Source organism: Aythya fuligula, chromosome 2, assembly GCF_009819795.1.
Source record: "Aythya fuligula isolate bAytFul2 chromosome 2, bAytFul2.pri, whole genome shotgun sequence".
NCBI classification, from domain to species: Eukaryota; Metazoa; Chordata; class Aves; order Anseriformes; family Anatidae; genus Aythya; species Aythya fuligula.
Window position 1 is genome coordinate 120,527,337 of NC_045560.1, and position 27,811 is coordinate 120,555,147.

Genomic DNA, 27,811 nt, shown 5'->3' on the forward strand with positions numbered 1-27,811 from the left:
AAAAGCAAAGAAGGAGTAAACACCACCCATGTTCCTGCAAGATCATGTCTGGTAACAGAAAGTGCATGTGATGTGGCTTAATTTTTTTGTTACATATGCCTTCACTACACAATAATTAATTGAATTTTATGTAATCAAAGTGAGCAATGTAGATGATATAAGTTTGCTTTAACTCTATACCATTGCAACACTGAGAAGGTTTAAGTCCCATCATAAAAAAAGGTTAAATAATGCTACTGACCATAAAACAATTATTTTACAATGCTAACTAAAGAAACAGCTACCTCGTGTCATAGCTGTTATGTTCCAAAACCAAGGCATTATGTCCTGAACCTCAAAGGAGTGACAGTGTAATTTAGAGGAATGTTTGTCCTGGACATGTTATGGCTAACGCTAAGAAGGTTTGCTAGAGAATACTGTCAGAGAAATAATAATCATGGGTCACAGTGATGAAATACCACAGCTGTAGGTGACTATTTCTTAAATATGGCACTTAAAGTCTATTACTTGAAGTCTTTACCCCCAGAATAGTTCCTTGCAGAGAAACATATTCTTAAGTCCCACAGGGAAAATAAGCTTGATACAACACCACTTTGACCTTGGGTTAAGACTAAAAGGATCACATAAACCCAGAAGTTGTAGCTCTATTTGAAAGTTGTATCGAAATTCCTTCCCAAAGACTATTTGAGTTCAAAGAAGCATACAGAAAAGGTGAAGATAAATAAGAAAAGGATAGTAACGGAAGTGATGAAAGGCAGCAGTAATAAAATCCAATTATTAGGGAAGATTTATATCAACATATGCATATGTATTACTTCTCTGTTAGGGGACCAGTTTTATACTTGGCTTCCTTTCAGGGTATTAAAATACGGTATGGTTTTAGGTGTGTCCTTCCCACATTTTCTTTTTAACAATAGGAAAAAATAAGATGGAATGTGTTCTTATTCTTCTCTATGCCTTTGCAGATAATAACAGTTGGAAACTAGATAGCTCTAGACTGATTGCTGCTCAGCCCAACAGCTGCCTTAGCAGTAAGTGTTGAAAGTAGTATTTACCTTTGTATGCATCTTCACTAGGAAGAGGTTTCCTACACAAGAGGTACATACATTATGTAATGAGACACAACACAGAGGTGCAAGCATCCTTAAAAGACTTTTGCATTTTTGCAAAAGATTCTTCTTTTAAACCAGTTCAGACAACATGCTGTTATGCAGTCTATGTAAATCAAACAATGACTGCCAGTTAAGAGATCTTTAATTACAGAAAAATAGGTCTTTAATGTCATCTCATATCACTTTAGACAAGCATTTTCAATGATAGTCCATGAAAAATAAATGCATACACTGTGGAAGTTAAGAGCTCTCAGTGAAGTCACCATAATCCAGAAAGCTGTAGTTGAACAGAGCTTCCTATCTGGTTGAACTTCAGCAGCCATCATTGCACACAGTTAAGTTCCTTTAAAAGGTTTGGTTTAAAATAAAGAGTTCGTTTAAGTGTCTGGAGGGAAAGGCACTTAGTATTGCAGTTTCCAGAAAATGATTTGTTTGTCTTCCCCTCCTGTAATAACACTGTTGCATTGTTCATTCATCCACATGGACATTACACCACCTGGGGGAAAAAAATAATTTAGAATACAAGTAGTACTCATGAGAACGGAACATAACTTTTAAATAGGTTAGGGTCATCAGTATATATTTAGTACCTCATTATATACTTAGTGTCTATATACTATAAACTTATATAGTGTGAATGTAATGCGAAGAAGATGAGACTGCAAAGTGGCTGTTCTTATTCACAGAAGTAATCTCATGCTATACTGCCTCAGCTGATTTTTGGAATTGGAAGTGGAACGTAAGTTCCAGCGTATGATGCAGACAACACAGTAGCAAAAGGATGTATTGGGATAAGGGGAGAAGCTTCTCCAGAAAGAATTTTTTTCCTACATCATCTAGACTTGTCATATTAAAAGTATATAGCGCCTTATAGAATATGCTTAGAGGCCCACTTTTAAAGATTCTCTAGCTGCAGCTTGATGTTAATACAGCTCAAGTTCCAGATTACAAGTTTACAGAAGGGAAATTTGAAATAACTTCATGAAAGCAGCCTTAAAAGCAAACTGAATAAAACTGAGATAGTTATTCCTTCTTCGTACATTTTGGTTTCTCATGTCTTGAAGACTATGCACATACACGTAAGATGTTTGTAAATCTCTAAACAAAATACATTTATTTAGCAAATTTTACTTAATCGTTGTTAGATTTACAGTCTGGACAGACTTTGATATAAAGTAGTCTACACTACACTTTATTAAGACTGTGAAGTACAAGAAAATATGGTATTTTTGATGCTACATGAATTAGAAAAGCCCAAGTCATCTGCCTCTGTTCAGTCTTGTAAAAAGCAGTACTGCTCCACTACTGTCACATTTCCTAGGAGGCTCATGTGTACCTCCTTGGGGTGTTCTGGTGTTTCAGGTAACACTTAACATCAAGAACAACTCACAAGCAGAGCAGATGACGCTAGAACTTGTCAATACCAACACAGACAGAAAGTCGGACACTTCCATTCAATTTGAGAACAAGAATAGTTCAGGCATACCTGTATGTCCCCTGATTCTTTCAGTGACTTTTCCACCAAGAAGGTCCCAGATCAGTAATTCACCGGACTGACTTCCTGATAAGATGGTATTTCCATCCCACTTGAAACACCTGCAAAAGTAACTCTGTAATCAGTTCACTTTAAGCTAAACAATTCCAAACAAAGCCAAAGATAATTGAAAACTGAGGTATGAAACTGAAGGAAATTTACCATTTAAGAGTCTTTCTGGAAAGGTTATTCCACATCCATTTTAAAGGGTCATGACCCAAACTTTCTTTTCTGACTGCCCTAAACCCTCCTGCCAGAGGGATAAAGTATATTCCCACAGCACAAGAGGACCCGGTCAGTTGTACATGTGTATGGTACATACAGCCAAGTGTTCTCATCTCATGAACCACTTTCACTTCCATCACTTCACGTTTCTGAAAGAATCACTTGAAGTGCAAAGACGACTTTCAGGGTAATGACAAAAGAAGTTGGTGCTGAAAAAGCAGGAGTTATTTGCTTAGATACCTGTTTGTTTTCATTCCAGTTTGGAAAGCTTGACCATAATGCACACAACTTACTAGGATGTCAGCCTTTGCACTTAAGTGCAAATTAAGTATTTAATTTAATTCAGTAAAACAATCTTCAGTATTACTACCCTTTCCATTCTGCTATTGCCAACCATTAAGCATCTCCACAGTTAACTAAGCTGGCCATGCAGCTTCATAGTCTGTGTTCTCAGGATTACCTCTGTGGCTCATCAGCAGTTACAGAAGATATGAGCATTCCAGTCTGCACATCAATCACTTTAAAACAGCAGTCTTCTCCTGCACTGAGTAGATGTCTGCTGTCTGTGCAAAAGAGCAAACAAAAAAAACAAAACAAAAAAAGCATGTTTAAACATGCAGCTCTAGTTATCAAAGCAGTCTACAGTACAGCATGTTTGCTGTGACAGGCCTGACCTGCTTATTTATACAAAATTTACTGTAAGTTGTCTTCAAGCATGCAATGATAAACATTGGTCTAGAGTCTAGACCGCTGGTCTACAGTCTAGTATGGCCTTATATAGAATTAGTACATTTTTTTATTGTGAAGAATCACAGAATGGTTTGGGTTGGAAGGGACCTTAAAGGTTATCTAGTTCCAACCCCACTGCCATGTGCAGGGACACGTCCACCATTCCCAGTAGACCAGTAATTTCAATAACAAGAGTGTATTACATGAAATCAGGAATAAGATTCCCTTTGAAACTCCCAACAGTGCACATTAAAAACCAAAATCCAACATACCAGGACTAAAAGCAGCTTCAAACACAGTACCAGAATGACATGACAACTGGTGCAACATTGTTGCTGTAGTAACATCCCAAATACTAATGGTACCCTCTTTGGTTCCAGATGCCAGTACAGTATTTGCAGCATTAAGGTCGATTGTATTTACCTAGGAAGTTAAACATCCCATGATTTTCCTGTTCTTTCATGTAAGCCATCTTGAGACAAGTTTTAAACACACCCAAAAAAAGTCTCATCCATTAAGATACCATTTTATTTACAAAGGTTTTACGTTTAATTCTGCAACATCCTTAATTAAGTACAATTATTACCTAGAAAAAGCAAAAGATAGGTCCCTTTGATTATATTTTTAAATATTTTTTCTTCACAGAGTATGGAATGCAAATTGACATTTCAGACTATTTGTACCCCTGCTCTCCACCTAAATGCAAGACATTACCCTTATGGGTAATATTCTCCTTTATTCCTAAAGAACTTCAGTTGTTTCCAATACTCTTGGGTACTATTCTTAAATGTTATCAACACTGTTTCAATACTTGCTTATGTTGTGCCCTGTTAAAAAACAAAACACTAAACTACCAGTCAAGCAGGTTTACAATACTTAAATATCCTAGAGTGATACCAGATGCTGTAAGTAAAAGTGCACATTACACAAAACCAATAACTCTTCTCACTGTTGCTTCAGTCCACAAGAGTGCACCTTCCACCCAAGAAAGTAGGGGACATTGTAGAGCAGGACATTCATCTCAGATTAAAACAAAGAAACAAAAACAATAAACAAAAAAACCCAAAGCAGTAAACGAAACTAATAAAAACAACAACAACAAAAAGCTAAAAACACACAGCTAAACAAAACAATCCCCCAAGACAACCCTCATACTTTAACACATTATCTTGACTTTTGTTTTACTGAGCAACTAGTCTTCAAATTCTCAGATACTGTATCTCTCTCTGCATACTTACACTAACATCATGTTCTAACTCTGCAAGGAGTTCAAAGTGGTGTTTTTTATTGCTCAAGGTCTCTCCAGGAACACAGTGCCACACCTGTAACACAGACATTTCAGTTTGCTCAAGATAGCATTAGTAAAACTCTGAATGAATTTCTCCATTCCTGAATTCTCATATTAAAAGGGCTGCTTGTGTAACTGTGGCACAATACAGCAACAACAAATTGCACCATAAATCATTTACACTAAGCAGAGCAACATATTAAACATGATCATTACAACTCCAAGTAGGTTACAGAAGCTTACCAAAGTGATTGTAAATCACTGCACTGAATGTATACTTATCAAAAGCCATTTACAGAAGGCTTTGGGAATTTTTTTCATGTTTGTAACATTTAATTTTAAATTATCTTTCAATCTAACTGTAAGCATGCTCTTTTGATTAGCAAGTGCCTGGTCCACTTGGCTGAAGAAATAAACTACAGAACTATCAAACACTTTAGAAGCCTATTCCAGTCAGCAAACAATTTTCAGTCAAGGTCACAAAACATTCACATTCCTTCAACAAAAGCAGTTCACCCCCAAAAGAGCACATTTGTAGTAAATTAGAATGAATTAGATTCCTTTAAAGTAGCACTTCAGCGTTGAAACACAGCTGAGGTAAAGCTAATGAGCTTGTACTACAGTAAGATTATTTCTAGGATAAGTATTTATTCTACTACAACAGGTGCATCCACTCCAATGCATTTGTCTGGCTAAATAATAAAGTGTTAGCAATAAACAGTTATTGAAATATTAGAAATTTGTATACAAACCTTCACAGTGGAATCCCAAGACGCAGAATATAAACGCCCATCACGCCAACAGATCTTACTGACAGCATCATCATGTCCCATTAAGATGTCTTGACGTCTTCCAAATGCAATTGAATAAAAATATCTAGTAGGAAGGAGTTATAACAGCATTATCTCTTCAGAAAAATTAAACAGGTTTCTCTGTATTGATTAAAATAACTTTTCTTCTACAGTTTCTAACACAAACCCATTGAAAAAAAACACATAGAAATATAGATACTGCATATTAACAATGAACTTCTGTATCTATAACCATAAATATAATTACCAAGGTACTCAATGTAATTCAATAGAGTCACTAGGAAGTAAATACACACATATGATTGTCCCATGAAGAACTTATGACAGTGGTATCTCCTGGTAAGATTAGACAAGATGACAAGGCCTGTAGGAAAAAGGAAAAAGAAAACATGTTTTTTACCATGAGTCAAAGTGAAGTACATTAACATGCTTCTGGAGAACAAGAAGCATTGTAACTTATGAAAAACAACATACAGGTGTTACATGAATATTACATGTACATAAGAAAAACCTTTTAAGTTGGACACTGGCCATCCTTTAAAGCAAGAACACTGAATGTCAGGTAAATAGAAAATTAACCCTAAAGTTCAGAAACACGTGTAGAACTGATGGATCTCTTTTTTCAAAATGCTGTTTTTCCAAGTAAATTGGATGTGATTCCACTCAGGAGAAACTGGGTCAGCTTTTCGTCTTGCAAGCTACTGTCAATTCTAGATGCAAGAAGAAACCAAAAAACATAGGTTTCTTTTGATGTTTGTTCTCCATGTCAGCATCTTATCTGCTCAGCTCTTTTAAACAACAGATGTAAATACCTAATTTCTATTATTCTCAACACAAAACATTCTTTACAGACAGGTGCTCAGTTACATTGCCATTAATGGAAGCAGAAGAAAAAAATAAATAAATCAGCCCACTGCTTCTACTAGTATCATCTAAAACACGAACAATATACTGTTCTAAAAAACAGGTAGGCAGCTGGAGTGTTAAAAGACTATTGTTTCTGGCCTTTCTCCAGCAGATCTGCACTGAAACTACATAAGGGGTGGCAGAGAGGGAAGAGTACAAGAATGTACATGGCCTCCTCATGACAAATAACTTCTGGACTAGGATTCAGCAAAGAGCTCCCTTTCTATAGTGTCAACAGTGGAATTTCTAAGTTTGCCTTTGTTAAAGCATTAAGAATTCTTGTATATAAGTTCACCCGCTAGTGTGTGCCACAGAAGGCACCAACCAGGGTCTTGATGCTAAAATTTGTTTTGGGACCTGCTAGAGCATAACTATGGCTTCTATCAAGGCAACATATTTGGTTTTTCTCCCCCTCCATAGAGATGAGGGTACAGAGGAGGGCTAATGCATGCTAGTATCTTGTCTTGGTAAATTTCTCAGAACATGACAGAGAGGGAATCTCAATGACCCAGCTCTGACCACAGTGCTCAAGCACAGAAAATCAAGTAGAGAATTCCTTTCCAACTTCTGATTTAGAAGCATGGGAAAAATGTTCAGAGGCTGCTGAGATCACTGCTCATGAAGAAAGGATACCTCGGGTTCACACAGCATGGATTCCACTTCCTGCCCTTGGCTTTCCTCTGCTGACTGACTCACAGACTCCAAACACTTTGCAGCAGTACGGCAATAGTGGGTATGAGAACACGGGTGGCATTTAAGCTTTGTGAATCTGTTCTTGTACTGAACAGCAGCTCAAGGTTGTACAGAAAGTCAACCTCTGCTCATGCAGAGGTATTTTTGTCTACCACAATCCCTTCCCTGGACAGCAGAGCAACTCAGAACAGCACTAACACAGATGTAAAGTGCAAGCCTTTAAATGCACCCTTCCTGTGTTCACATAATGTGCTCTCTTCTCTCCCTGGAGGCCTGACAGGGAATCTCAATTCACTCTACTAAATTATTCACACACAGTAAAACTGAGGAGGCAGGCAGGGAGGAAAAAAAAAGAAAAACACTGAGGTATGCTAAGAGGTGTTTCTGTGAGTAGCTTTCAGAAGATTCTTAATGATGTCCTTTTTGTTTTGACAGCAACTTACCATGTTTGAAAAGGACACACTTCTTTGCAGTGTTTTTGATTCTTTGGAAAACATCTTCAAAGTTGAATCTAAGGATAATGGACAAAACAGACAAAAGACAAAAAGGACTGTTTTATATTACAGAAGCTAGTAATTTTGCTCCTGTTTGAATATTCAAATAGTTTATTATAAAAAGGAGGTATAAATTTCTCAGTCTTTGAACTAAGAATCTAAAGTGAGAAATTACCAACTTGTCAAGCCTAGATATAGACAATATTGAAATCTTTGAATTAAAGATCTAAAACTTTAAAAATACATGTACTTAAGCTTTTTAATTACATGAAATATATATATTTCACTTCATTAATTTCCGTAATAAGTGACTTGCAAATCTGACAATCCAGAAGCAAACAGAAGAAGCCTTTACATATTGCTTGATATGTTTCAGTATTCATAAGAAGTAATTAAGCATGAATCGAAAAAACAACAATCTTGCATCTGGAAGATTAGGGCAAAGCTCCTTTAAAGACTGTAAAAAAAAAAATTGAACTCAATGATTCTGGAAAAATCCCATATAATGTTGCCTTCATTTTGCTCTCAGAGAAGATATTCAAAGGATTCAATCTTAACTACATTTGAAAGCTTCATGCTGTTTTGTTCACAAAACATTATTTGGTGTTACAACCTATTACTGAAGTATTTACACTGCAGGTTCTAGTAAATACCTCTGCAATAATACTCACCTTGGGATGTAGTGAAGACAGAAGACCCATTGCTTGTGACTGCTATTCCAGTAATTGCCCTGTTTAATACAAGTAAACTTATAGGTGATTTCATAGGTTTTAAAACTTAACCACCAACTGACTACAGTTGAAATTTGTTATTTCATCTCTGTAAGAGTTAAGACTTTTAAGGAGATTTAAAACTCTACAGCGGTGTGTTACACAGAATCACAGAATTTCTAGGTTGGAAGAGACCTCAAGATCATTGAGTCCAACCTCTGACCTAACACTAACAGTCCCCACTAAACCATATCCCTAAGCTAAATGCTTATATATAAAAATACATGCCTATATATAAAAATATACCTTGATATATGTGAAACACCAGTACAGGTCCTCCATATTGTTCTGCAATAACTTCATCCTCACCAGAAAGGACATGCCAATGTGAAAGGATTAATGATTTCACATTCCATCTTCCCAATTTGGCATTAGCTACAAACTACAAGCAGATACCGAGTACCTCAAGTATTGGGGTTTGGAATTCATACATTTTTTTCTCCTTGAATTTGATAGTGGTAGAGTCATGATAGTCTACATATTTACCCATCAACCGACTTAAGTCAGTGAGTTAGCTGTTAGGAAGCACAGAGCATTCTGTACTGCCAAGAGTCTCTTATACAGTTCTGCTTCTATTTTTTAACTCAGTATTTTCGGAAAACAAATAATATTTAGAAGCTAAAATTAAAATTTGTTTTCAGGATTAGGATTTTCTTAACCCCCTAACAACCTGGTAACTGGGGACCTTTCTCACTGCAGATACTGCCTTGTTTTCTAGACAAGGAAATACCCCTTTTCTAGATTAGGTTATAATCACTAAGAAGGTAGTTCCAGTTGGTAAGACATCCTTCTACTGGTCTAGCCACTAGGAAAAGGGATGGGGTCAAAGGAAAACTTGTTCTTGAAAATACTTTTGCTCTTGTTCATTGTTATCATAAGCCCTAAACCATCATTCAGATTGATACACAAATACCCCTTATCCCCCAGTTAAATAGAACAATTGTGACTGAAAGGCAGAGTAGTACCTACTCTTTGTGAATTTTATATTGCTCATCTAATTTTAGTTTGGCAATATTATTCCAAGCAAGCGTTATACTTTCTTCTGTCAAATCTTCAAACGATTCTTCATGTACAGAAACTGCAATAAAATGCCACAGTAAGTTTCATCACAAACACAAGTCAAAAAGATGAATTTCAAAGAGCTAGGTAGTTCAAGTTGCAAATATAAATATGAAAGTACAGAAATCATGCAGAGTTTCAGGAATACAAATTTCTGGCTACTGTAGACAGAGACCAGATAACTCTTTTTCCAAATCTTTTCCTGACTGCATAGGGCTAAAGTAAAAAAATACCTTGTTGTCTTCCTCCCCTCCCCCCCCAAAAAAAAAAAATATGGCTTTTAAGCCATAGACTTTATGTAATACATTTCCAAAACAGAGGAGGCAGGAGGGGAGGAAAACAAAACACACACACACACATAAAAAAGAACCCTTAACACTTTCTGCGGAGATGTTGTGGTGTTCCTTTGAGATGCCAAGAGCTTTCCAAATGGAAAAGTACCAGGAAAGCCACCTACTGCTTTTTATCTTACTTCATTCTGTTAGGAATGTAGGAATTTTACAGCTTTATTTCACTGCAGTGTTCTCAAAGCTAAGGGATAAAAAATGCAAAGAAAACGAGACAAAGTAAAAATATCCATTACTGTAAAGAGGCCAAATCTAGCAATTTAACACACATGACCATTATTACAACCATATACAACTTCCAAAGCCAGTCATGCCATTTCAATGCTTCTGTTTGCCATGCTAAGTAGTAACCAACTTTACTTCTCTGCTTAAAAATGAAAGCCATCAAAAGGTAAGAGAATCAAGGACAACCACCCTGAGAGAAGTCTTTCCATGTTATAGCTGGGCTGAAGATCCAGTCCAGTTTATAGTAGATCACTATTCACATAATGAGGGCCATAACATCTTAATTTCAGAAAAATGGGCAAAGTTTCACATGAACAGAAGCCTGTGTTGACCTTACACATCCTTTCCTCGAAGTTATTCAACCAACATTTTCTTCCATACTTACTGTAGGAATAAAGTAATTTCTTTACAGATTTTCACTCAAGTTATGATAGAGTGGAGGGAAAAAAACAAAAACAAAACCACAACAAACTACGCATTCATATCCAGACGCTCAAATTAAGTTCTTATGGTTCACTTAGACCAAGCCAACCAAACACCCCACAGACATCCCTGTTCAAAAACTGAACAAATCTTTATGTCAGTTAGAGTGCCTGCAGAGATAGTCAAAGAAGTTGCTGTCATGTCCGTTTGATTCTGAAGTGCCACGAAAGGCCAGGGAAGATAGCCCTCCCACAGCTTCAAAAGCAAAGATTGAACAGTCCCAGAGGAGACTACTGGAACATAAGGCAAACTGCAGGACCAGAGCTCCAGGACAATGCATGTATTTTCAAATTTGAAACTGATCTTGTCAGTTTTTCCTCTAACAGTTAGTCAATGTATTTATTTTGAGTTTGCTTAAAGGGCAAGTGGCCAGGAGAGTTATATAATGAAGTCCTATGGGAAAAAGATACAGAACTCCAAATCAGTTACATTGTCAGTTTATCTGTTACACACTTACCTGGAGACTCAGTTATGGAAACACTGTGAAAAGATGTTCGAGAGGAGCTTTTCGATAATATCCGTTGGGGATGAGGAACTGTAAACAACTGTTTTGGCGTCTGTCCAAACTCCAAGATTTGTGTCAGCAGAGCTACTTTTTCATTAGGGTCCATAATACTTCAGAGGAACAAGATATTTAATTAGGGCAAGTTGTTTGTTTCCTCCCTGGAAGCATGGATCTGCACATACAGTTACTATGCCACTATCAGCAATCACAAATTCTTACAGAACAGATTTACCACAGATACAACACACATCCATACGACAGCTCCACTATTTTAATAATAATAAAATTTCACAGAAGTCGGACTGAAGAATCATTCAAGTTACAATCTTTCAGCATTTTTTAAAAATGACAACTCTGTATCAGTTCACTGTGTATTTGGGAGTCTAAAATGGAAGAGCTACACTGTTCACATACAGAGCTTTCTTGCAGACAGCAGAGAAGCTGAAGGGATACTGGCATATGTAGCTAACTACTTTAACAAATGTCTTCAGATTTTTGTTAATTACCTGTTTAAATCCACTCCTCCTTCATAAGTTAATGGGTGAAACACTGGAAAAAAATAAATTCATACAATATAAATATACAAGGTTCATTTTCTTTAGGTATCTGCTATGAACAACTTATATTTTTACTCAACTAAGTTATATTTTAGTAACCAAGCTATTTCATCAAGCTAGAGAGTTTGAGATCCTGTGTTTTAATCCTGTGTTTCTTACTTGAAATAAAATCCAGGATTTCTAAGACACTCAGAAAAAGTTTCAGAAGTCAGTCCTTTCATAATGGTAGCAGCTGCAAATACAGTGAATTAATTTGGGACCTCTGTATCCGAACACTTACTTTGTCTTTTGTCTTTGTCATTCTTACACAAAACCCTTCTGTCTCTCGTCTGCTCAAGACTGTCTTGCAAACTCATCCACATTGCAATGAGAGAAGCACGCTGTGTTTTACAAGTTTATTTGTGAGACAACATACAGATGCCGTAACTTAAATGCCAGTTTTCCTCATTCAAAGCCTCTGGTATATTTTACTTGACACTTACAGCATCCAACCATATTGTAACCAGACCCTGCAAGCCTAACATACAGCCAATCATGATTTAAAAGCATGTGAAAAAGCATATTAATATATATTTTTAAAATCACATCATCTGACTCTTAAAGTAGAAAGCATTGACAAGCAAAATTAAGAGGTATTTATTCCTTCCCTCCCAGTATTTGAAAAGAACAAAATTTATCTATCTTGTTAAGTGCACTCTATCTCACGTTGTCTCTTACTTGTAATCCTTCAAAAGGATCAGGGCTTCTGAAATAGACAGAGTATCTTCACTCTATAATACAAATCTGCTAATGTTCTTTTACCAAGAAGACATTTCCTTACCAAACAGTAACATTCTTAAGCTAAGTATCAGACCACTGAATAGACTGATTGTTGGTATTCCTACTAGGTCTAGAGAAATTAAACATGCCAACATAGCTATCCCATAATAACATCCTCTTTTATAAGCATTTACAATGGCTCTATACACGTTCAGTATATATACAGAACAATGAAACTTTCCACACACGAAGTATACACACTACACAAGGACAAACTCAGTCACCATGTACGTTTCCTCCATTCTCACTCCTAAACAGCTGTAGCCCATTAGATACTTCTTTCCCTTGACAATTCACAGAAAACGAGGGGGGGAATTTTAGAACTGAAAATCTTACGCGGTAGGAATGTTAAAAACACATTTGTGTGGAGGCTCCTACGAATTCCCATTCTTAACTGGGAAACACTACAACTTCAACACCACATTGCAACACCGCACTGTGTGAACAAATAACCGCAATGCTGCAGAATCTTCTTGCCTACCATTTAAAATACATCTTCAAAGATGCCAATAGATTTTACTGGATAAGGCACCGTTTCCATTAAAGAACTGTATTTCCTTAAAGGATCAAGAATTCCAAGCATAATTATGAAAGCTCAAAGCAAATCGAGCATTACAGATGGCTGTTAATTTACCTTTTTTGTTTGTTTGTTTTGTTTTTTTTTTTTCTATTTCAATAAAATGTATACTTACCATTGTGAGCTGCAACTGCTTCAGTTCCCTTCTGCTTGTAGCCAAACACAATGTCAATCCATTCATGAAGATGTTCTGATACATATTGACTCTCTAAAGCCTCTCGGCTCTTCTGAAGAAAATCGTCAGGACCTGGCAAGAAAAAGGTTAATTAAAGACGACATCCCTCTCAGTATTGGTATCCATTTATGTTGTTCTTCACATAAAAACCTGAGCCCTAAACAAGTAAAACAACACCAACAAAAAACCACACCAAACTCAAATTTGCTATGAAAATTAAATGTAACTATTATACCAGTGTTTAAGAGCAAAAAATACTTCAGAAGGAAACAGAGTAAGAGCTTTTGAGAGAAGAATAATCCCAGGAACCTAATAACAATGATAATTTAATTCATTCATAAAACAAGAAGCTTGACTATTAGTACCTGATGCCCAAGGCGGAAGCTCTACATCTTCAACTGTCTTTCCACCTTGTCTTTTTCCCAAGTCCAACTTCAAACTGTTTACTAGAAAACTAGAATCATTTTCATAAAATTCTGGAATCAACTGGTAGAAAAGGAAACGGAAAGTTCTGAGATCAGCTTGGCTTTGATCATTTTAAGTAGAATACAGTTAATAAAAAATGATAGTTATTGAAACTCATACATTAAGCTCTAAAGGTGGATAGACATTTCTCCAGGCTTTCCTCTCTATCAGAGAACATCGGAAACTTCCTTCTGTTACCCTTCCAACTAGGCTTCCTGGCTACCAACATGGTAATTCTCAAAGTTAAATTCAGAGTAGCATAAATATTTTTAACATTATATGTATGGCATATGAATCCATAATATCTAAGAGTATCTTCAGAACTCTAATCACAGAGCTGCCTTCTTACTTTTAAGACATGATTCAAGACAAAAAAATAGAATAAAAATAGAATTACAAGAACAATTTGAGAGGTTAAGTCAGTTATTTTAAAGACCACCACAGCTAACCATTCTTAATTCCACTATTAACTATTAAAATAAAAGTAGTATTTAAGTGTCACTAACCCTGTCATCAAAGAAATGTTATTTAACAGTACCCACAATCTGGCAATCATTCAACATACTCCACAAGTTTTTGTCTCTAAAAAGCTCAAAAACCTAAGATAAAATTTCTGTAGTTTAATCTCTCCAGATGTACTGTTATAATGCAGCCAAATCCTAATGAGATTCCAGCAGGTGTATCCAGCACATAAAATTGCATGTTTCACCCTTAATACACTTCGATAATTCCCCCTTATTCAAATATCATTCATATGGACATTTGTCTTAAAAAGAATGTAAAGACAAGCATGGAATAACACAATTATAGAGAAGAAAAGTTCAAAACTTTAAAGGTTTCATAAATTGCATTAAATAGCCTCAATAACATATAAATTCAAATCAACAGAAGATATCTGAGAAGAGGAAGCTCAGCGTAAGCACTAAGAAGGACTTGAAACATTTTCTGGCCACTTACCTCTTTGAAATCTGTCGCACCATCCAAACAATTTTTCCAGGTTTCTGCAAGACTAGACAACATGCATCAATCACACAATTGTTAAACAAAACGAAACAAAAGCCATGTTAAAAGCTTTGTGCTCCCTTGATACCTATTTTAAAATGAAAACAACTTTGCTATAAACAAAACATAAACAAACCTGTTAAACGTTCTGTCAGCATGATCAAACTTTCCGTTCTGCAGACAGAGCATATATTCTGGCGCTAGGGAGAAAGAAAAAGTCATCAGATGGCTTCAAACCTTGTCCCCTTCTGAGGCAACAGTCTGCATAGAGAACACGTAAAAAGTTATCTTACCAACTCTAACAAGATAAAATAAAACATAACCCGGAGATGAATAGTGGCTCCCATACATGAACTTAGGTTCTGGCATTTCCTGATAACGTGTCTGCAACATAAGAAGAAGAAAAGAGTTCTGTTTAATATCAGCACTCGTGCCTTCTTTCAAAATTGTACACCCATATACTGTCCCTTTATCTATTTAATAAAAAAAGAGGGAGTTGAGGGTCACCTCCCAGATTTTTTTTTCCTAAAGACAAAACATATTCTAAGTACTAATAACTATGCTGCTTTAATCAGATCAGTAAATCAGTAAGAAGGCACAAAGGTTTTTTGTAATTCATATTCCAGAATTATCAGGACTTCTGCTTTTTTCTTCTCTCACTTTCCACACACCATGGCAGTGACTTAACTTCAAAGTACTTGATATTTTTGCTTTTCACCTGAAGTTTACTAAGATTACGGAAGGCACATATTGATTGAACTCAGCCTGGCAGATTCCCTCCTGCCTTAAGCTCCTATGTGTTACCCCCAAACCCAATTGTACTCTAAACAAAAAGTCCATTAAGTATTTGCTGTTATTGAAGAAGTGGAGAGTACAAGCATCATCAGTATTACAACCTTAAGAACCATTTATGATTTTAAAGTACTTAATATTTTTATCAATAAAATGCAGCTATTCTGGCAGTATTTTCTTCTCTAATACTTCATTAAGGACTAATGAAGACTGCAAAACATGAAACATTTTCCATAAACTATTTTGGAATAGTCAACCTACCATAGTAGAAAATAATTTCATAAAAAGAATTAAGAGCAAAAAAAACTTGGGACCTTCTAACTGTAATTCTGTATTTGACTGTTTATGAAAAGAAAGCGTGCCTATTTTGAGAAATGGAAAAAAATTGTGCACTGCTATCTGCATGTGGAAATTTCAACGAACTCTGATCTGCATGGATCTGTATTTCCTCCCCTTAACAAATTCTCACTCAAATTCAACATTTTTCTAACACGGAGATACTTAAGATTTCTGTTAGTTTGCCTTGTGTAAGGCACACATGCATTTTACATTATGTATTTTAATCCTTTGGTCTTGAAGTTTTATATTTCCGTGTATGTTAACAGTGCCTGCCATACAAATGCAGTTACAATAATGACAACTTGATGATCTTACTATAAAAAACAAAAACAACACCACCAAACACACAGAATATTTAAAAGTACAATACATACAGTATGTTACTAAGAGAGATGAAGCAGATTTAAATAATTTTAAGTTAGTACCAGTAAAATCAGTACTAATAAACTGAAAATAAATATAACACAGTTTATAGGCAAGTTTGCTTCTGATAAGGTTTATAGTATTTTATATATGTGCATTAACTCCAAAAGGTTGCTTGACAAAGCTCCTTTTATTTCCAATATGTTCAAGGCCTAAAATGTTCAGTTTAAAAAGCCAAGATATACATACCAATAATCTATCCAGCCTTTCCTTATTCAGGGCACCAATTGGTTTACTGAGATCACGGAATGTTTCAGGCTTTGTTAGATCTAAAAAAACATAGTTAGACTATGAATTGCCAGGAATAAATATATTCTGATCAATAGTAAAAACCACAACTACTACAACAATCACCACAGAAACACCCCAGTAATTCTTCCTCCTCCCCAGGTGCAAAAGAATAATATTCTTGCTCTAAATAGCTACTCAACTCCTTCCTTCCCGGTAGAATTGCTCTTAAACCACTTGCATAAGAGCTAGTGGTTATACATGCTTGACAGTTACTGCAACTAACATCGTCTTCTATATGAGACACAAAAGCAGCTGGTATTGCCTTATTTCTGTTCAGCTATTCTGCATGCTACAGTTAAAACCACCAAACAATCAGATTGCACTACCTGAGCCGGTGCTCAACACCACAACATTCCTCTACTCTACTGGTTTTAGAGGGACAAGCTTCCAAAACAAATTACACAAATATCCTTAACCAATGAGCCTATTTAGACACAATCCTTGTTAGCCTACTTCTTTCAACTTGAAATATCCAGAACTGTGAAAGAACACCTGGATCCTGTACATTTCAATACATACAGATTGTTCCACGAAAGGCCATTTTATCCATTCTTACACACTGATTTTCAATACCACTGATTTTCAAAGTGACCAAGCAGATGCTAAAGAGCCTTTATGTGAAAAGTGAAATATTTAACAGAGAAAGTGAAAGTTCAGTTGTCCGCTGAACTCTTGAGCAAGGGTAAATACAAATGAAAACATCCAAGGCCACTAACACCAAGTGCATTTTGATGTACCTGGAACTTTTGGCAGTGTAACACCCATCCCCCCCACCTGCCCCAGAGATGTTGGGCATGATGCACTAACATGGCTTCTTGTATATACATACCTAATACTGAACTAGAGTAGTCTGCTATGATCCAGGGAAATACAGGATACTGGGAGAGATCATTGCAGCTCCTATCAGCCAGATTGTTGAGATGAAGAAGATATTCGTAGTTTGATAAATGTCCTCGTTGCCATTGTAACATGTAACTTTCAGCTGTATGCTCCGTAATATGATTTTCTAAAATGAAACATAACATTAAGGGGTTTTGAGGTCTGGAGTTCCACCCACAAAATTATACTGTAATTAATATTAATCAATGTAAAATAATTAAGGGCACAGTTGTTTAAAAGAACCAATCAGAATTAAGTGGAAGTTTTGTGTTTCAATAGCTACTATTCTTTATATATTTTGTAATACCTGTTCAGATGGGCCTGAAGTGCAATTCTATGTGTACGTCCCTGCCCCCCTGCTCTCCTCCCCCCCCCAAAAAAAAAAAAAAAAAAAAATCACCCAGAAGGAGTTTTGAAGCTGAATATGGTCACGATAGGTGGAAAAGATCCTGAAAGTTTATGAAGGTATAGAACAATATTTGCAGACCGTGAATAGTGTTCATGGCAAACAGGCAATCTTTAAGATTTCAAGTTTCAAGAAACAGCTCTGCTGGGAAGCAAAGAAAAAAATGTTTCCTACTAAAGATGCCCACTGACAATAATTTATTGCAAGGAAGTCACACACAAATGTAAAAGGAGTTCAGTATCAAGACAACTGAAACAGAGAAACTAGTGGCAGATAAAACTTTACCACCACTAAAGTAGAAACTATGTAACTGAAGCATCCAGCCACTGAGATGTTACAAGCACCTTTAGAAATCATAAAAGGGTGAGCCCTATCCCTAATGTCCAACATCAACAAAATCTTCAAGACAGAACAAAAAACTTTACTGGAAGCAGAATAAAAGAGAGAAGACTGATTTTTCCACTTCACCCCCTTGTACATCTTTTGACCTCTTTGGAAAGTAGAGTTGCACTCAAATAATTTATTTCCATGGAACTGGAAGCTTTGACTTCATCAGTCCCTGCACCTGGAAACTTTGTCTTTGGAAAAAAAAGTACAGGAGAAAGTTATCCAGCAAAGTCTGAAGTGAGGTAACAGCATGCAATTAATTTAATAACAGAGGAAATCATATCAAACTCTACTTCCTTTCCAAAACGAAAATGTAAAAGACAAAAAGGATTCTCAAGTTAAGTGATTATTTCATTGTGGATTTTCCAGTTTCCTTTGTGAATACTCCAAGATTTGATGAAGTGGGGAAAATGTCAACTGGTATTTAGGCAAATTCATTAAAACAGAACTACAGTTCCGGTACAATAACGAGGTAGTACAAAATTTACATAAACACTTCCAATATTGGCAGTAAACATGGAGTTCCAGTGTTTCAGTTGTAGTAGTATTCTAGAAAAAATAACTATTAGCTTTTTCTTTCATTTTCTCAGTGCACATACTAGCATTTTAGAAAGTTTGTGTTCATGATCTGCAAAAGATATGTACCACTTTCTAGGAATTAATGAATAAAAGACTTAACAGAAATGATAATTCAATTGTTTTTGAAAGGTGATTTTCATAATTTAATTGTTTTTGAAAGGTGATTTTCATCAGCCGTTGCTGCTGAGTTTGAGGAAAGTTCAAGTATTTGCCTGCACTAAAGATCCATTCACTACAGGAGCCTTCTCAACACAATTTATACCCAGACTTAACAGGGGGTAGGAATGGAATCCACCCACTATCCTCTCTATATTCTTCCAGCAAAGCACAATTCAGCTGAGTGGATCTTTCTTACTCCTTGCTTTGAAGAAACTCTATTTTATTATTTTGGTTTTTGGGCACTACCTATCAAGTTGCAGATTAAAGGAATCAGTTTCACCTTAATAATGTGAATGTGTCTCAGCTTTCATACTCAGTTCTTCAAACACAAACAAAAAACATGCCACTTTGCAACATTCATTTTGAACTTTCTTCGCTTCTACCAAAAATTTTTAGGGCTTATTCTTCCAATTCTCCCTACAAATCAAGAAAGCAAAACCCAGGCAAATTTCCCCTCACAAGAGTCTACAAACTACATTAATAAATAAATACTGCAAACCTAGATATGTTGCAATAAGGAAATAGAGCTCATCTCGATCTTGACAGCTGTAGAATTTCAAGTAGATATCAGAACAAAGATCATTTTCTGTGCAAAATACTTCAAGTCCCTTAGAAGTTAAAGGGGAAGAAAAAAAACAAATTGAAAGCAGTTACTGACAAGGTATAACATTCATGTTTTTACAAAATATTCCAGTTACTAATATCTAAAGCTTAAGACTAATAAACTGGGCAGTGGTTTTGCCTACATACAGTCTAATGTTTTGATCTTTTCTGTTTCCAACCCTAAAAGTATTCAATTTACACCCCACTAAGCAAACAGATTTACAGCTGTCCACAGACTGGCTCCATCTAACTTGTTTAAGGACAGGTAATATATTTTTTGTCCTAAGTGAATGAAGTGAGGCAAAGAGTTAAAGGTCCACTTAGTTTAAAGGCATTTTGACATGCGAATTTTGTTCAATACTGAAATTTCAGTGTTAACACTGAGAACACACAACTGAGGTTCCACCACAGCACTGTCAGTATCCCTCAGTCACGTACAGCAGAGCTCATCACTCCACATTAGTCTCAAACTAAACTAGTGATCAGGCTCCCTCCATGAATCAATCCAGAGAGAAAATACACCATGAGAGGGCAATTCATTCTATCATAAGATAGGTGTTTGAGATAAACGGGATGAATTGCTCCCTGGAGGTACTCCCTTCTCCCTTCCCTTACACCGACTGCTTATGAAGGAAATTTTTCATCCTTGACAGAGTTCAATTTTCCTGTTTCCATCTTTCTGACAACACAGGGAACTAAAACACCTTCTAGTGTTTTAGGTTTAGTTTTTGAGTGCTGTTCACTAAATATTCCTCTGTTTTTAAAAACATATATGTTTTACCTGATGATGCACACAACTTCAGCTGGTCAGTTTAACAAAACATATACACAGCATGCTGTTAAGATATATGTATATACATATTTGATCTTACCAGTGGCATTAGACCATGTCTTCTTTTATAGATGCGACGTACATTTTGCAGTGTTATTTGTACTACTGGTTTCTGTAGGGGGAATGGGTAGGGTGGTAAGAAAGAAGACTGAGATATTCCAGGAGATGTATATTCTTTTACATTAACCTTTCCAATCAATCTGAAGTTTCTCTGAACTAGCGATACTAGCAATATCAAAGCAATATCCACCCATGTCATTTTAGAAGTGAAACTGGTTTTAAGCAGTTACTTTAAAAAAAGGAAGTTTGTCTTTGCTGTTGGTTCTTGTCTGAGTAGCAAAGCAGCTTAAGAATAAAAGATGAACAATGCATGATCACCTAAATCTGTTGCCAGTAAGAATTATCAAGCAAAAGATGTGCAGAACACAAAGATCTGTATTAAAAAATAAGGAAGCCATTGGGTTGCTGGGCAAAATGTTTGCCAATGGTGCCATCTAATGGATGAAAATTGAATGGCATTTTGTCATAAAAATGTGAAACACTTTACTTGTCTGGACACATTTTCAGTATATTAGTAGCCTGCTAGAACTATTGCTGCTACTTCTGTGACAAAGCTCCAAAGCAGTGAGATGCTCTCAATTTTCCTCTAGAGAAAGCAATACTCCGTTTAAAACCTAGATACATCTTCCAATATGAAGTAAATGTATATAAAGCTCTCACCAGGTAGGGACAGCATCAAAGAGTAAGATTAGAACTTTATCTTAAATGAAATTTTACAATAAGTTATTGTTAAATATTAATGGAGAATGAGCAAAGGACATTTTGTGCTTAGGCAGTAAGAGGTAAGTTTTAAGCAAGTTAGCGCAGAGTCAGAGTACTGAGATATACCAAATGAAATCAGAGCAGCATAAATTAAAGGAATGCTAAGGAACTTTTTATGAGAACTGAAAATACAATTTTTTGGAGATGTGCTGCATGTGCATTTAAGAGGAATAATATTAAAAAACCTGTCCACTAGAGGAGCAGCGTGCTCACATCATATGCAAGACCATCTATGAGGAACTTACAGGATATCCATTAAGAGGCTGGAAGTACAAGTTAGCATCAGTAACACACACATGCCCTGGATTAGTCACCAGTGGTGTCACCATTTCTGCTTTACATTCCATATTCAGCGTTTCAGAAATGCTTTGAAATCTACAAGTGAAGAAAGGGAGTAAGTTTACCTCTGGTTCTTACATACGCAGAGCTACCCTTAAATTCTTCAGATTAGTTTATAACCATGGGATGTCACAATGGGGACTTCACTATTTTAGGAAAGAAGAGAGTTCTTTGTTGAGACCTCTACTTTACCATGTCGTGTTCTGCACCATTCTCAGAGCAGTATACTATTTCTATGTTCATTTTTCTATACAGAGCTTTATTCTGCATATACCAATGCCCAGTTTGCAAAAAAATTAATAGGTAAACTGAACAGTTTGAAGAGGAAAGAAATGGGGGGAAATAACACATTCATCTTTACAATACATAATTTGTCATTCTCCATTCCAGGTGGTTCAGAATGTAAAGAAGATAACTCTCTGAATTAGAGAACTTCTGCTTCCCCGAGGAAGCACTTAAGTACTGAAGCAGAAGACTAATTGACCAGAATTCAAATATATTTTCCCAGTAGGAAGTTATTAGAAAAATACCTGTTTTTATCAAATGAAGTTCTAGCCAAACGGGATTGCAGTATAGCAGTTATCTAATGTGAAGAAAAAAGAAAATACAGTCTATGATCCAAATACAATTAGAGTTTCATTAGTAACATTGATATTCTGATAGAAATAATGAGATACTTACCATGGCAGCTTGATCTCCCATCTTATCTAGACAAGAAGCCCTGTAGAGCTAAAGGACGTTGAACATTAAGTGAAATAGCACAGAACTCCCACACAAGTCACAAGTCAATAGCAACTGGAAGTGTTCTTAGTGCTGGAGTACTACAAGAGCTATTATTCTTTCTTTTTAAAGTAGAACATGTTTGTTAATTATTATTATTATTACTTTGTCTATACACTACCACCCGGCATAGTAAAAAGCTAACAAGAGTAGCTTACAACAGTTTTCAGAACTAGATGCTATGTTCAACTGCTGCATTTAAAAAAAAAAAAAAAAAAAAAAAAGATACTCCCATCATTTCACTTTGAGAATAAGTTACTCAAAATATTTAAAGAAAGCTCCCCATCAAATACCAAAAAGACACTCTGACAAAGTGTGTAGTGATACCAAATAACCACATACCTGATGTAGAGTTTGCACAACATCTCCTACTTTCCCAGCCACATCCAGTTGGAATAAGTGTTCTGTAGTACCCTAAAACCAAAAGGATATTTACTATAAGTAAGTTTAAAATAAAGAGCAATAAAAAAAAATAAAAGAAAAAAAAAAACACCTAAAATTAAAATACACTAAAACCTTGTCAAATTGTTTCCACAGGTTGCAGTATATATTTGAAAGACCTATGTTAAACCCGAAGTTTTTTTTTTTCTTTACAAATCTATCTTCCCTGTGGTAAGCTCTTTACATAATAATTGGTCAGTCATTTAATATAATGCAACATAATAACTTCAAAGCGATCCATTTAATATAGTGAAAACATCTGTAAGTGTAGAACTAGTACATGCTCTAACTAGTTTAGTATCACAAACATGTAAATATAGAATTAGTAAATGCTCTGACTAGTAAATGGCAATACATTTGGACAGCTACTATATATAGTTTTTTAGACAAAATATTCCAGCCCATTCAATCTTGAAAGACCTGGCTTTAAAAGTCATCATTCTTCTCTACATAAATAGTTTTAAACTGGAATGATTCCAAATGTAATTATATGTTTGGACTACTCATTAATAAAAACTCTAGGAAACCTGCTTTGGCAGGGGGGTTGGACCCAATGATCTCGAGGTCCCTTCCAACCCCTACAATTCTGTGAAAACCTCATGAGTATACCACACAAGTTGGGTGATGTTCATTTCTTTCCTCTACAAAGTCTTCCCAGATCTCTCAAGTGTCATTTCATTTCTCATTTTGACTTAACTATATTAAAAGTATGTGTGCAGATCAGCTGACAGTGACTCTTACACAAAAGTCATCTTCAGCAAAGGTGGTTAGGATCCCTTGAAAGACCCAGAATGTAGTATAAAACTGTATTAACACATTTCTGTAGGGCTTTGTTTTATCTTTGGTTAGACTTTTAAAATAGTTATCAGTAAAACTACTTCAAGACATTGATCGGTGGATACAATTGGATTAATTTAAAACTTAAGGAAACAAAACAATCTAGAATTTCAGTAGCAATTTGGTTAAAAACTTTGTAACATTTTACAAGCACACAATTTTCCTTCAACAGGGAAAGCATAACTTTCATATTCTAGCGGATGGTCTACAAGGGCTGCTTACAGCCTACAACGCAGAAGCTTTCATGAGCAGTTCTCTGTCTAGCTCTCCAGCTGCGTGCAAAGACAGCAATGCAGTGTTTTGTAATTGATCTCAAACGATCAATGGAAGACATGGAAGCTAAAATGTACTACCAGATTCCAGTACTCAGTGAAGCATCCAGAACTGGCAACGATCTAAGTGTAAGACATCTAGCAGCAATTAAAAAATATATATTCTGAAGTGACTTAAGGCAAACTGAACTTCTGTTTTAATTCACAGAAACATACCTGCACTTTTGTGAAGGAAATTGTAACGGTTAACTCTCAGGAATGGTTCGGGTATGAATGACTCTTGATTCGGGACAAATTAAAATGAAAAACCTTACAAAAAAAACACTAATTCTTTTATCTTTTCACTGTTTTGACAATGTGATAGTTATAAGATATTTAATAAATGGTGCACTTGGAGGCAAAACGGAAAATACAAGGACCAAAACAGAAATCAGGTTTAACACAAAGAACTAATGGCATAAAGCAAATGAAAAAAAGAAAATCAAGAAATAAAATAAAATAAAATAGTTTAAGAGATATCAACAAAATAACCTAAACCAGTTGTTGAGAGAACAATTCCTACAATTTCTTGTCTCTTATAGCAGCAATACATATTTATGGACTCCATGACTCCTGAAATCTTTCACTTGAACGAATATGGCAAGAAATATAATACAATAGCCTGTTTCAATTCTTGCCTTTGGAAAGACTTTTTGGTCAGAAATAGCGTTTCAATGACTCTGCGTTTTCATTTTGTATTTGTATCTTAAACCATCTCCCATTCCATCTGAAAAACCCTTACTTGTGCACTTCAAAGCCCTCAGGCTCAAGAATTGGAGCAGACTCACCCCATCAGCAGAAAGGAACCAGAAACAAGCTCTGGTTTCTGCTGTAAGCAGACTTATCTGCCATTCCTTTGAACCGCAACGCATTCAGCTGGGAAATCTCAGTTAGGAATCTCTCATCTGGGTGTGCTTAGAACTGAGGAGAAGTGGCCACTAAATACCAGTGGCCAGCTGACAGCTCTGTCTGATTGTTCAGCCCACAGAGCTGCACAGCAAGGGCAGCAAGGTCTGCAGTATGTCCTCCAACAAATAATACAAATATGTTGTAGAAGAATTCAAGCACTGTTTTTTATTCAATGTGTACAATTTTTTAAGCTTTATTGTCATATTCCTCAACTTATAATCACCTTACTGTTTCCGAAATGAGAAGATAGGTCTTTGCAGAACAAGAGTTCACTAAAAACAGTGAAAAATTGTATACTTACTCTGACTGTTTTATAGGGTGCAATAATGTTTCTTTCTTTAATGAGAAAAGCCTGAAAAAGCAAGAATGTTAGTTTTAGTCTGAAAAAAACCACACCACCCCAAACAAAAAAAGAACACATCCAAAAAAAACCAAAATAAACCCAAACCCACATCAATAATAAACATAAATCCTGATAAAGGCAGAGCTAAAAACACTGTTTAAGCAGTCAAAATACTGGGTTGCAATATCCTGCTTTAACAACCCTACATGAACTGCAGAAAAACAATGACCTTTTGTAGCTGCTAACCACAAAAGGGACAAGTGTCCAATGCATTTCAGAGGCTTACTCACTTATACAGTCAATTAGCGAGCTTTTATTCCCATCATATGACCTTCAAGGAGTTGCAAGATTAAAGGCAGTAAACATAGCCACCAGTCTGGCCCCATTCAACAGAATACTCCCCCCACCTTTTTGTCTGGCAGCTCATGTCCCTCCGGTTCTGCCCTGAAAGGAATGCCCCTTCCCATAGAGGCAACTCATGAAATACCCTGAGACCTCTCAAATGAGCTCTGTCCACTGCCAAACATTTTGCTTCCTGTTCCAACAGCCACAAATGTCAGATTTCCTCTCTCATTCAATAGCTCGCTTTTGGACAGTTTTGTATTTCTGATGCTACTCAGATCTGGAGAGGACCTTCCCCTCCTCCCCCCTCCAAAAAAAAAAAAAAAAAAACACAAAAAAACACACATGAAACCTTCAGATTTTTCTCTTCACAGCTCCTACACAAAGGTTTAACTGTTGGCACACTAGTTCATCACCTTATCATCTGCTGTCTCAAAGGTGTCAAAAGCCAGAAAAGTGTTGTTTTGCCCTGTCCATGGGAAAGACTCAAACTTGTTAAAATCTCATGCCTGATTAAGACTAACTCAGTCCTAAACTCCACGAAAGGCACCAGACTGCACTACCAACTGCATTATTCTACACCACGGCCTGAGAGCCTTTCAACACACCAGGCATCCACGTGGCTCCACCAGACCCAGTGCCTTGGTTTGCTTCCTACAGAGAGCATCACGCCTGTGGGTCTGCATTCAAAGGCAAATAAAGAAAACCAAAACCAAGAGAAATACTGTTATCAGCCTGGCAGATCAGGGTAGAGGAGTGGACACTGTCTACCTGGACTTCAGTAGGGCTCAGAAGCTAACATCATAGCTGACCTTTGCCGTGTAACAACTCACAGTACGGGCAAGCCAGCAGAAATTGAGCAGCATGCTTAGAAGCTTGAAGGCTCAGCATGCCTCTTGAAGTGCTACATCAAATAATAATGGCAATTAGTTCCTTTCATCTGACATCAGCTTTTACAGACCTGAACCAGGCTACAGGAGAATAAAATTCAGAGTAAGAGGCACCTACTTTATACTCAGCACTTACTTCTGTACGATAACTAAATATTATTCTACACTGAAAGTCCCAAATTCCAAACTGTGAGGGAAAAGCCAACAGCACACATCAAAAAACATATGGAAGCAGAACAAAAAATTTAGCATACTACATTAATTTCATATTTTGGAGGACCTTTCTCCAATTATTATTTATATTTGTTGTTTTATAGTCATTATTTTTTAGTTTTCTTGTTACATAAAGCAAAGCTTCTTATCCAGCTATGCATTAACAGCTTTGAGCCCAAAGAAAAGGTGAACATGTTGAAGATGATCCAATTATTCACTGTGTACAGTTTCCTACAAGACAGAAATTCTACTAAAAAAATATTCGGAACTAGATCATGATTTATCATCAATACAACCACTGAGCGAGTACTTTACACTTGAAAGTCCCTATGCCTTTTATATAAAATACCAGCGTTATCATCACAGCAAAATGTTTCAGAGCACTTCCCCAGTGACAGAAGGATGACTGGCATGCTACACGTAGTGGGACAAATAACATTTGCCACTCAAAAAGTTAATTCTCTTTTCTTCATGAATGTTTTTATACTCATCTGTTCTTCAGAACATCAGCATATGGGATGAATAAAAGGTGTAATGAAATAAAAGACAACACTTTTTTTTAGACCACCTGCAAGTTCGCATGGAACAATTAGAAATACCTATAAACAACAACAACTGTAAAACACTAAATATAATAAACAGCATAGACAAAATTAAATGCTTGGGTACCTCATTGACTGCCAGAGTACATAACACAAGGCCTTCAATCTTTGGTAAAGACATTTTACCTTCTCAAACATTCTAGCATATTTGTATTTCCCATCTCATCTCTGCTCTTTCCAGAAATGAAAACATGAGAGGTTTCTTTGTTTGTTTTAAGCTCTGGAACACTTATCAGCCCCGGTTTTGCAAAGCTTGAAGTATATTCTGTTAGTTAACATTATGTACAAACATGTTCAAGTTAATCACACCTCATGACTGAAACTTGAGCCCACATTTCAGGATAGCTACTGAAAATGACTGGTGGACATACAGTAGAGTCCAATGTTTTTATAAAGCTGAATTGAAAGGACAAAGATGGCTTTGCCATTGCAAATATATGCTGCAGAAAGAAAAAAAAAATCTATATATATCTGTATCAAGATGAAAACAAGGATGATTAATAACCACTTTGAGA

The 27,811-nt window shown here is 36.1% G+C and overlaps 1 protein-coding gene across 2 annotated transcripts in view; it reads right to left on the reverse strand.

Annotated features, from left to right (window-relative positions):
- Nucleotides 1-1,236: 1,236 nt before the first annotated feature.
- NSMAF (neutral sphingomyelinase activation associated factor) overlaps nucleotides 1,237-27,811 on the reverse strand; it is a 36,849-nt gene continuing 10,274 nt past the window's right edge. For both annotated transcript variants that reach the window (XM_032181946.1, XM_032181947.1), the window contains exons 6-31: nucleotides 25,208-25,258; nucleotides 22,751-22,822; nucleotides 22,310-22,357; nucleotides 22,159-22,211; nucleotides 21,535-21,664; nucleotides 20,508-20,579; nucleotides 19,532-19,640; nucleotides 17,452-17,628; nucleotides 16,521-16,600; nucleotides 15,071-15,161; nucleotides 14,914-14,977; nucleotides 14,733-14,784; nucleotides 13,676-13,796; nucleotides 13,251-13,382; nucleotides 11,689-11,731; nucleotides 11,135-11,292; nucleotides 9,533-9,641; nucleotides 8,465-8,523; nucleotides 7,743-7,810; nucleotides 5,997-6,064; nucleotides 5,641-5,764; nucleotides 4,839-4,922; nucleotides 3,873-4,023; nucleotides 3,332-3,434; nucleotides 2,599-2,708; nucleotides 1,237-1,608 (exon numbers count right to left, since the gene is read on the reverse strand). In XM_032181946.1, the coding sequence (XP_032037837.1) occupies nucleotides 1,514-1,608; nucleotides 2,599-2,708; nucleotides 3,332-3,434; nucleotides 3,873-4,023; nucleotides 4,839-4,922; nucleotides 5,641-5,764; nucleotides 5,997-6,064; nucleotides 7,743-7,810; nucleotides 8,465-8,523; nucleotides 9,533-9,641; nucleotides 11,135-11,292; nucleotides 11,689-11,731; nucleotides 13,251-13,382; nucleotides 13,676-13,796; nucleotides 14,733-14,784; nucleotides 14,914-14,977; nucleotides 15,071-15,161; nucleotides 16,521-16,600; nucleotides 17,452-17,628; nucleotides 19,532-19,640; nucleotides 20,508-20,579; nucleotides 21,535-21,664; nucleotides 22,159-22,211; nucleotides 22,310-22,357; nucleotides 22,751-22,822; nucleotides 25,208-25,258 (2,424 nt within the window). In that variant the 3' untranslated portion in view covers nucleotides 1,237-1,513. The remainder of the gene's footprint in view (nucleotides 1,609-2,598; nucleotides 2,709-3,331; nucleotides 3,435-3,872; nucleotides 4,024-4,838; nucleotides 4,923-5,640; nucleotides 5,765-5,996; nucleotides 6,065-7,742; nucleotides 7,811-8,464; nucleotides 8,524-9,532; nucleotides 9,642-11,134; nucleotides 11,293-11,688; nucleotides 11,732-13,250; nucleotides 13,383-13,675; nucleotides 13,797-14,732; nucleotides 14,785-14,913; nucleotides 14,978-15,070; nucleotides 15,162-16,520; nucleotides 16,601-17,451; nucleotides 17,629-19,531; nucleotides 19,641-20,507; nucleotides 20,580-21,534; nucleotides 21,665-22,158; nucleotides 22,212-22,309; nucleotides 22,358-22,750; nucleotides 22,823-25,207; nucleotides 25,259-27,811) is intronic.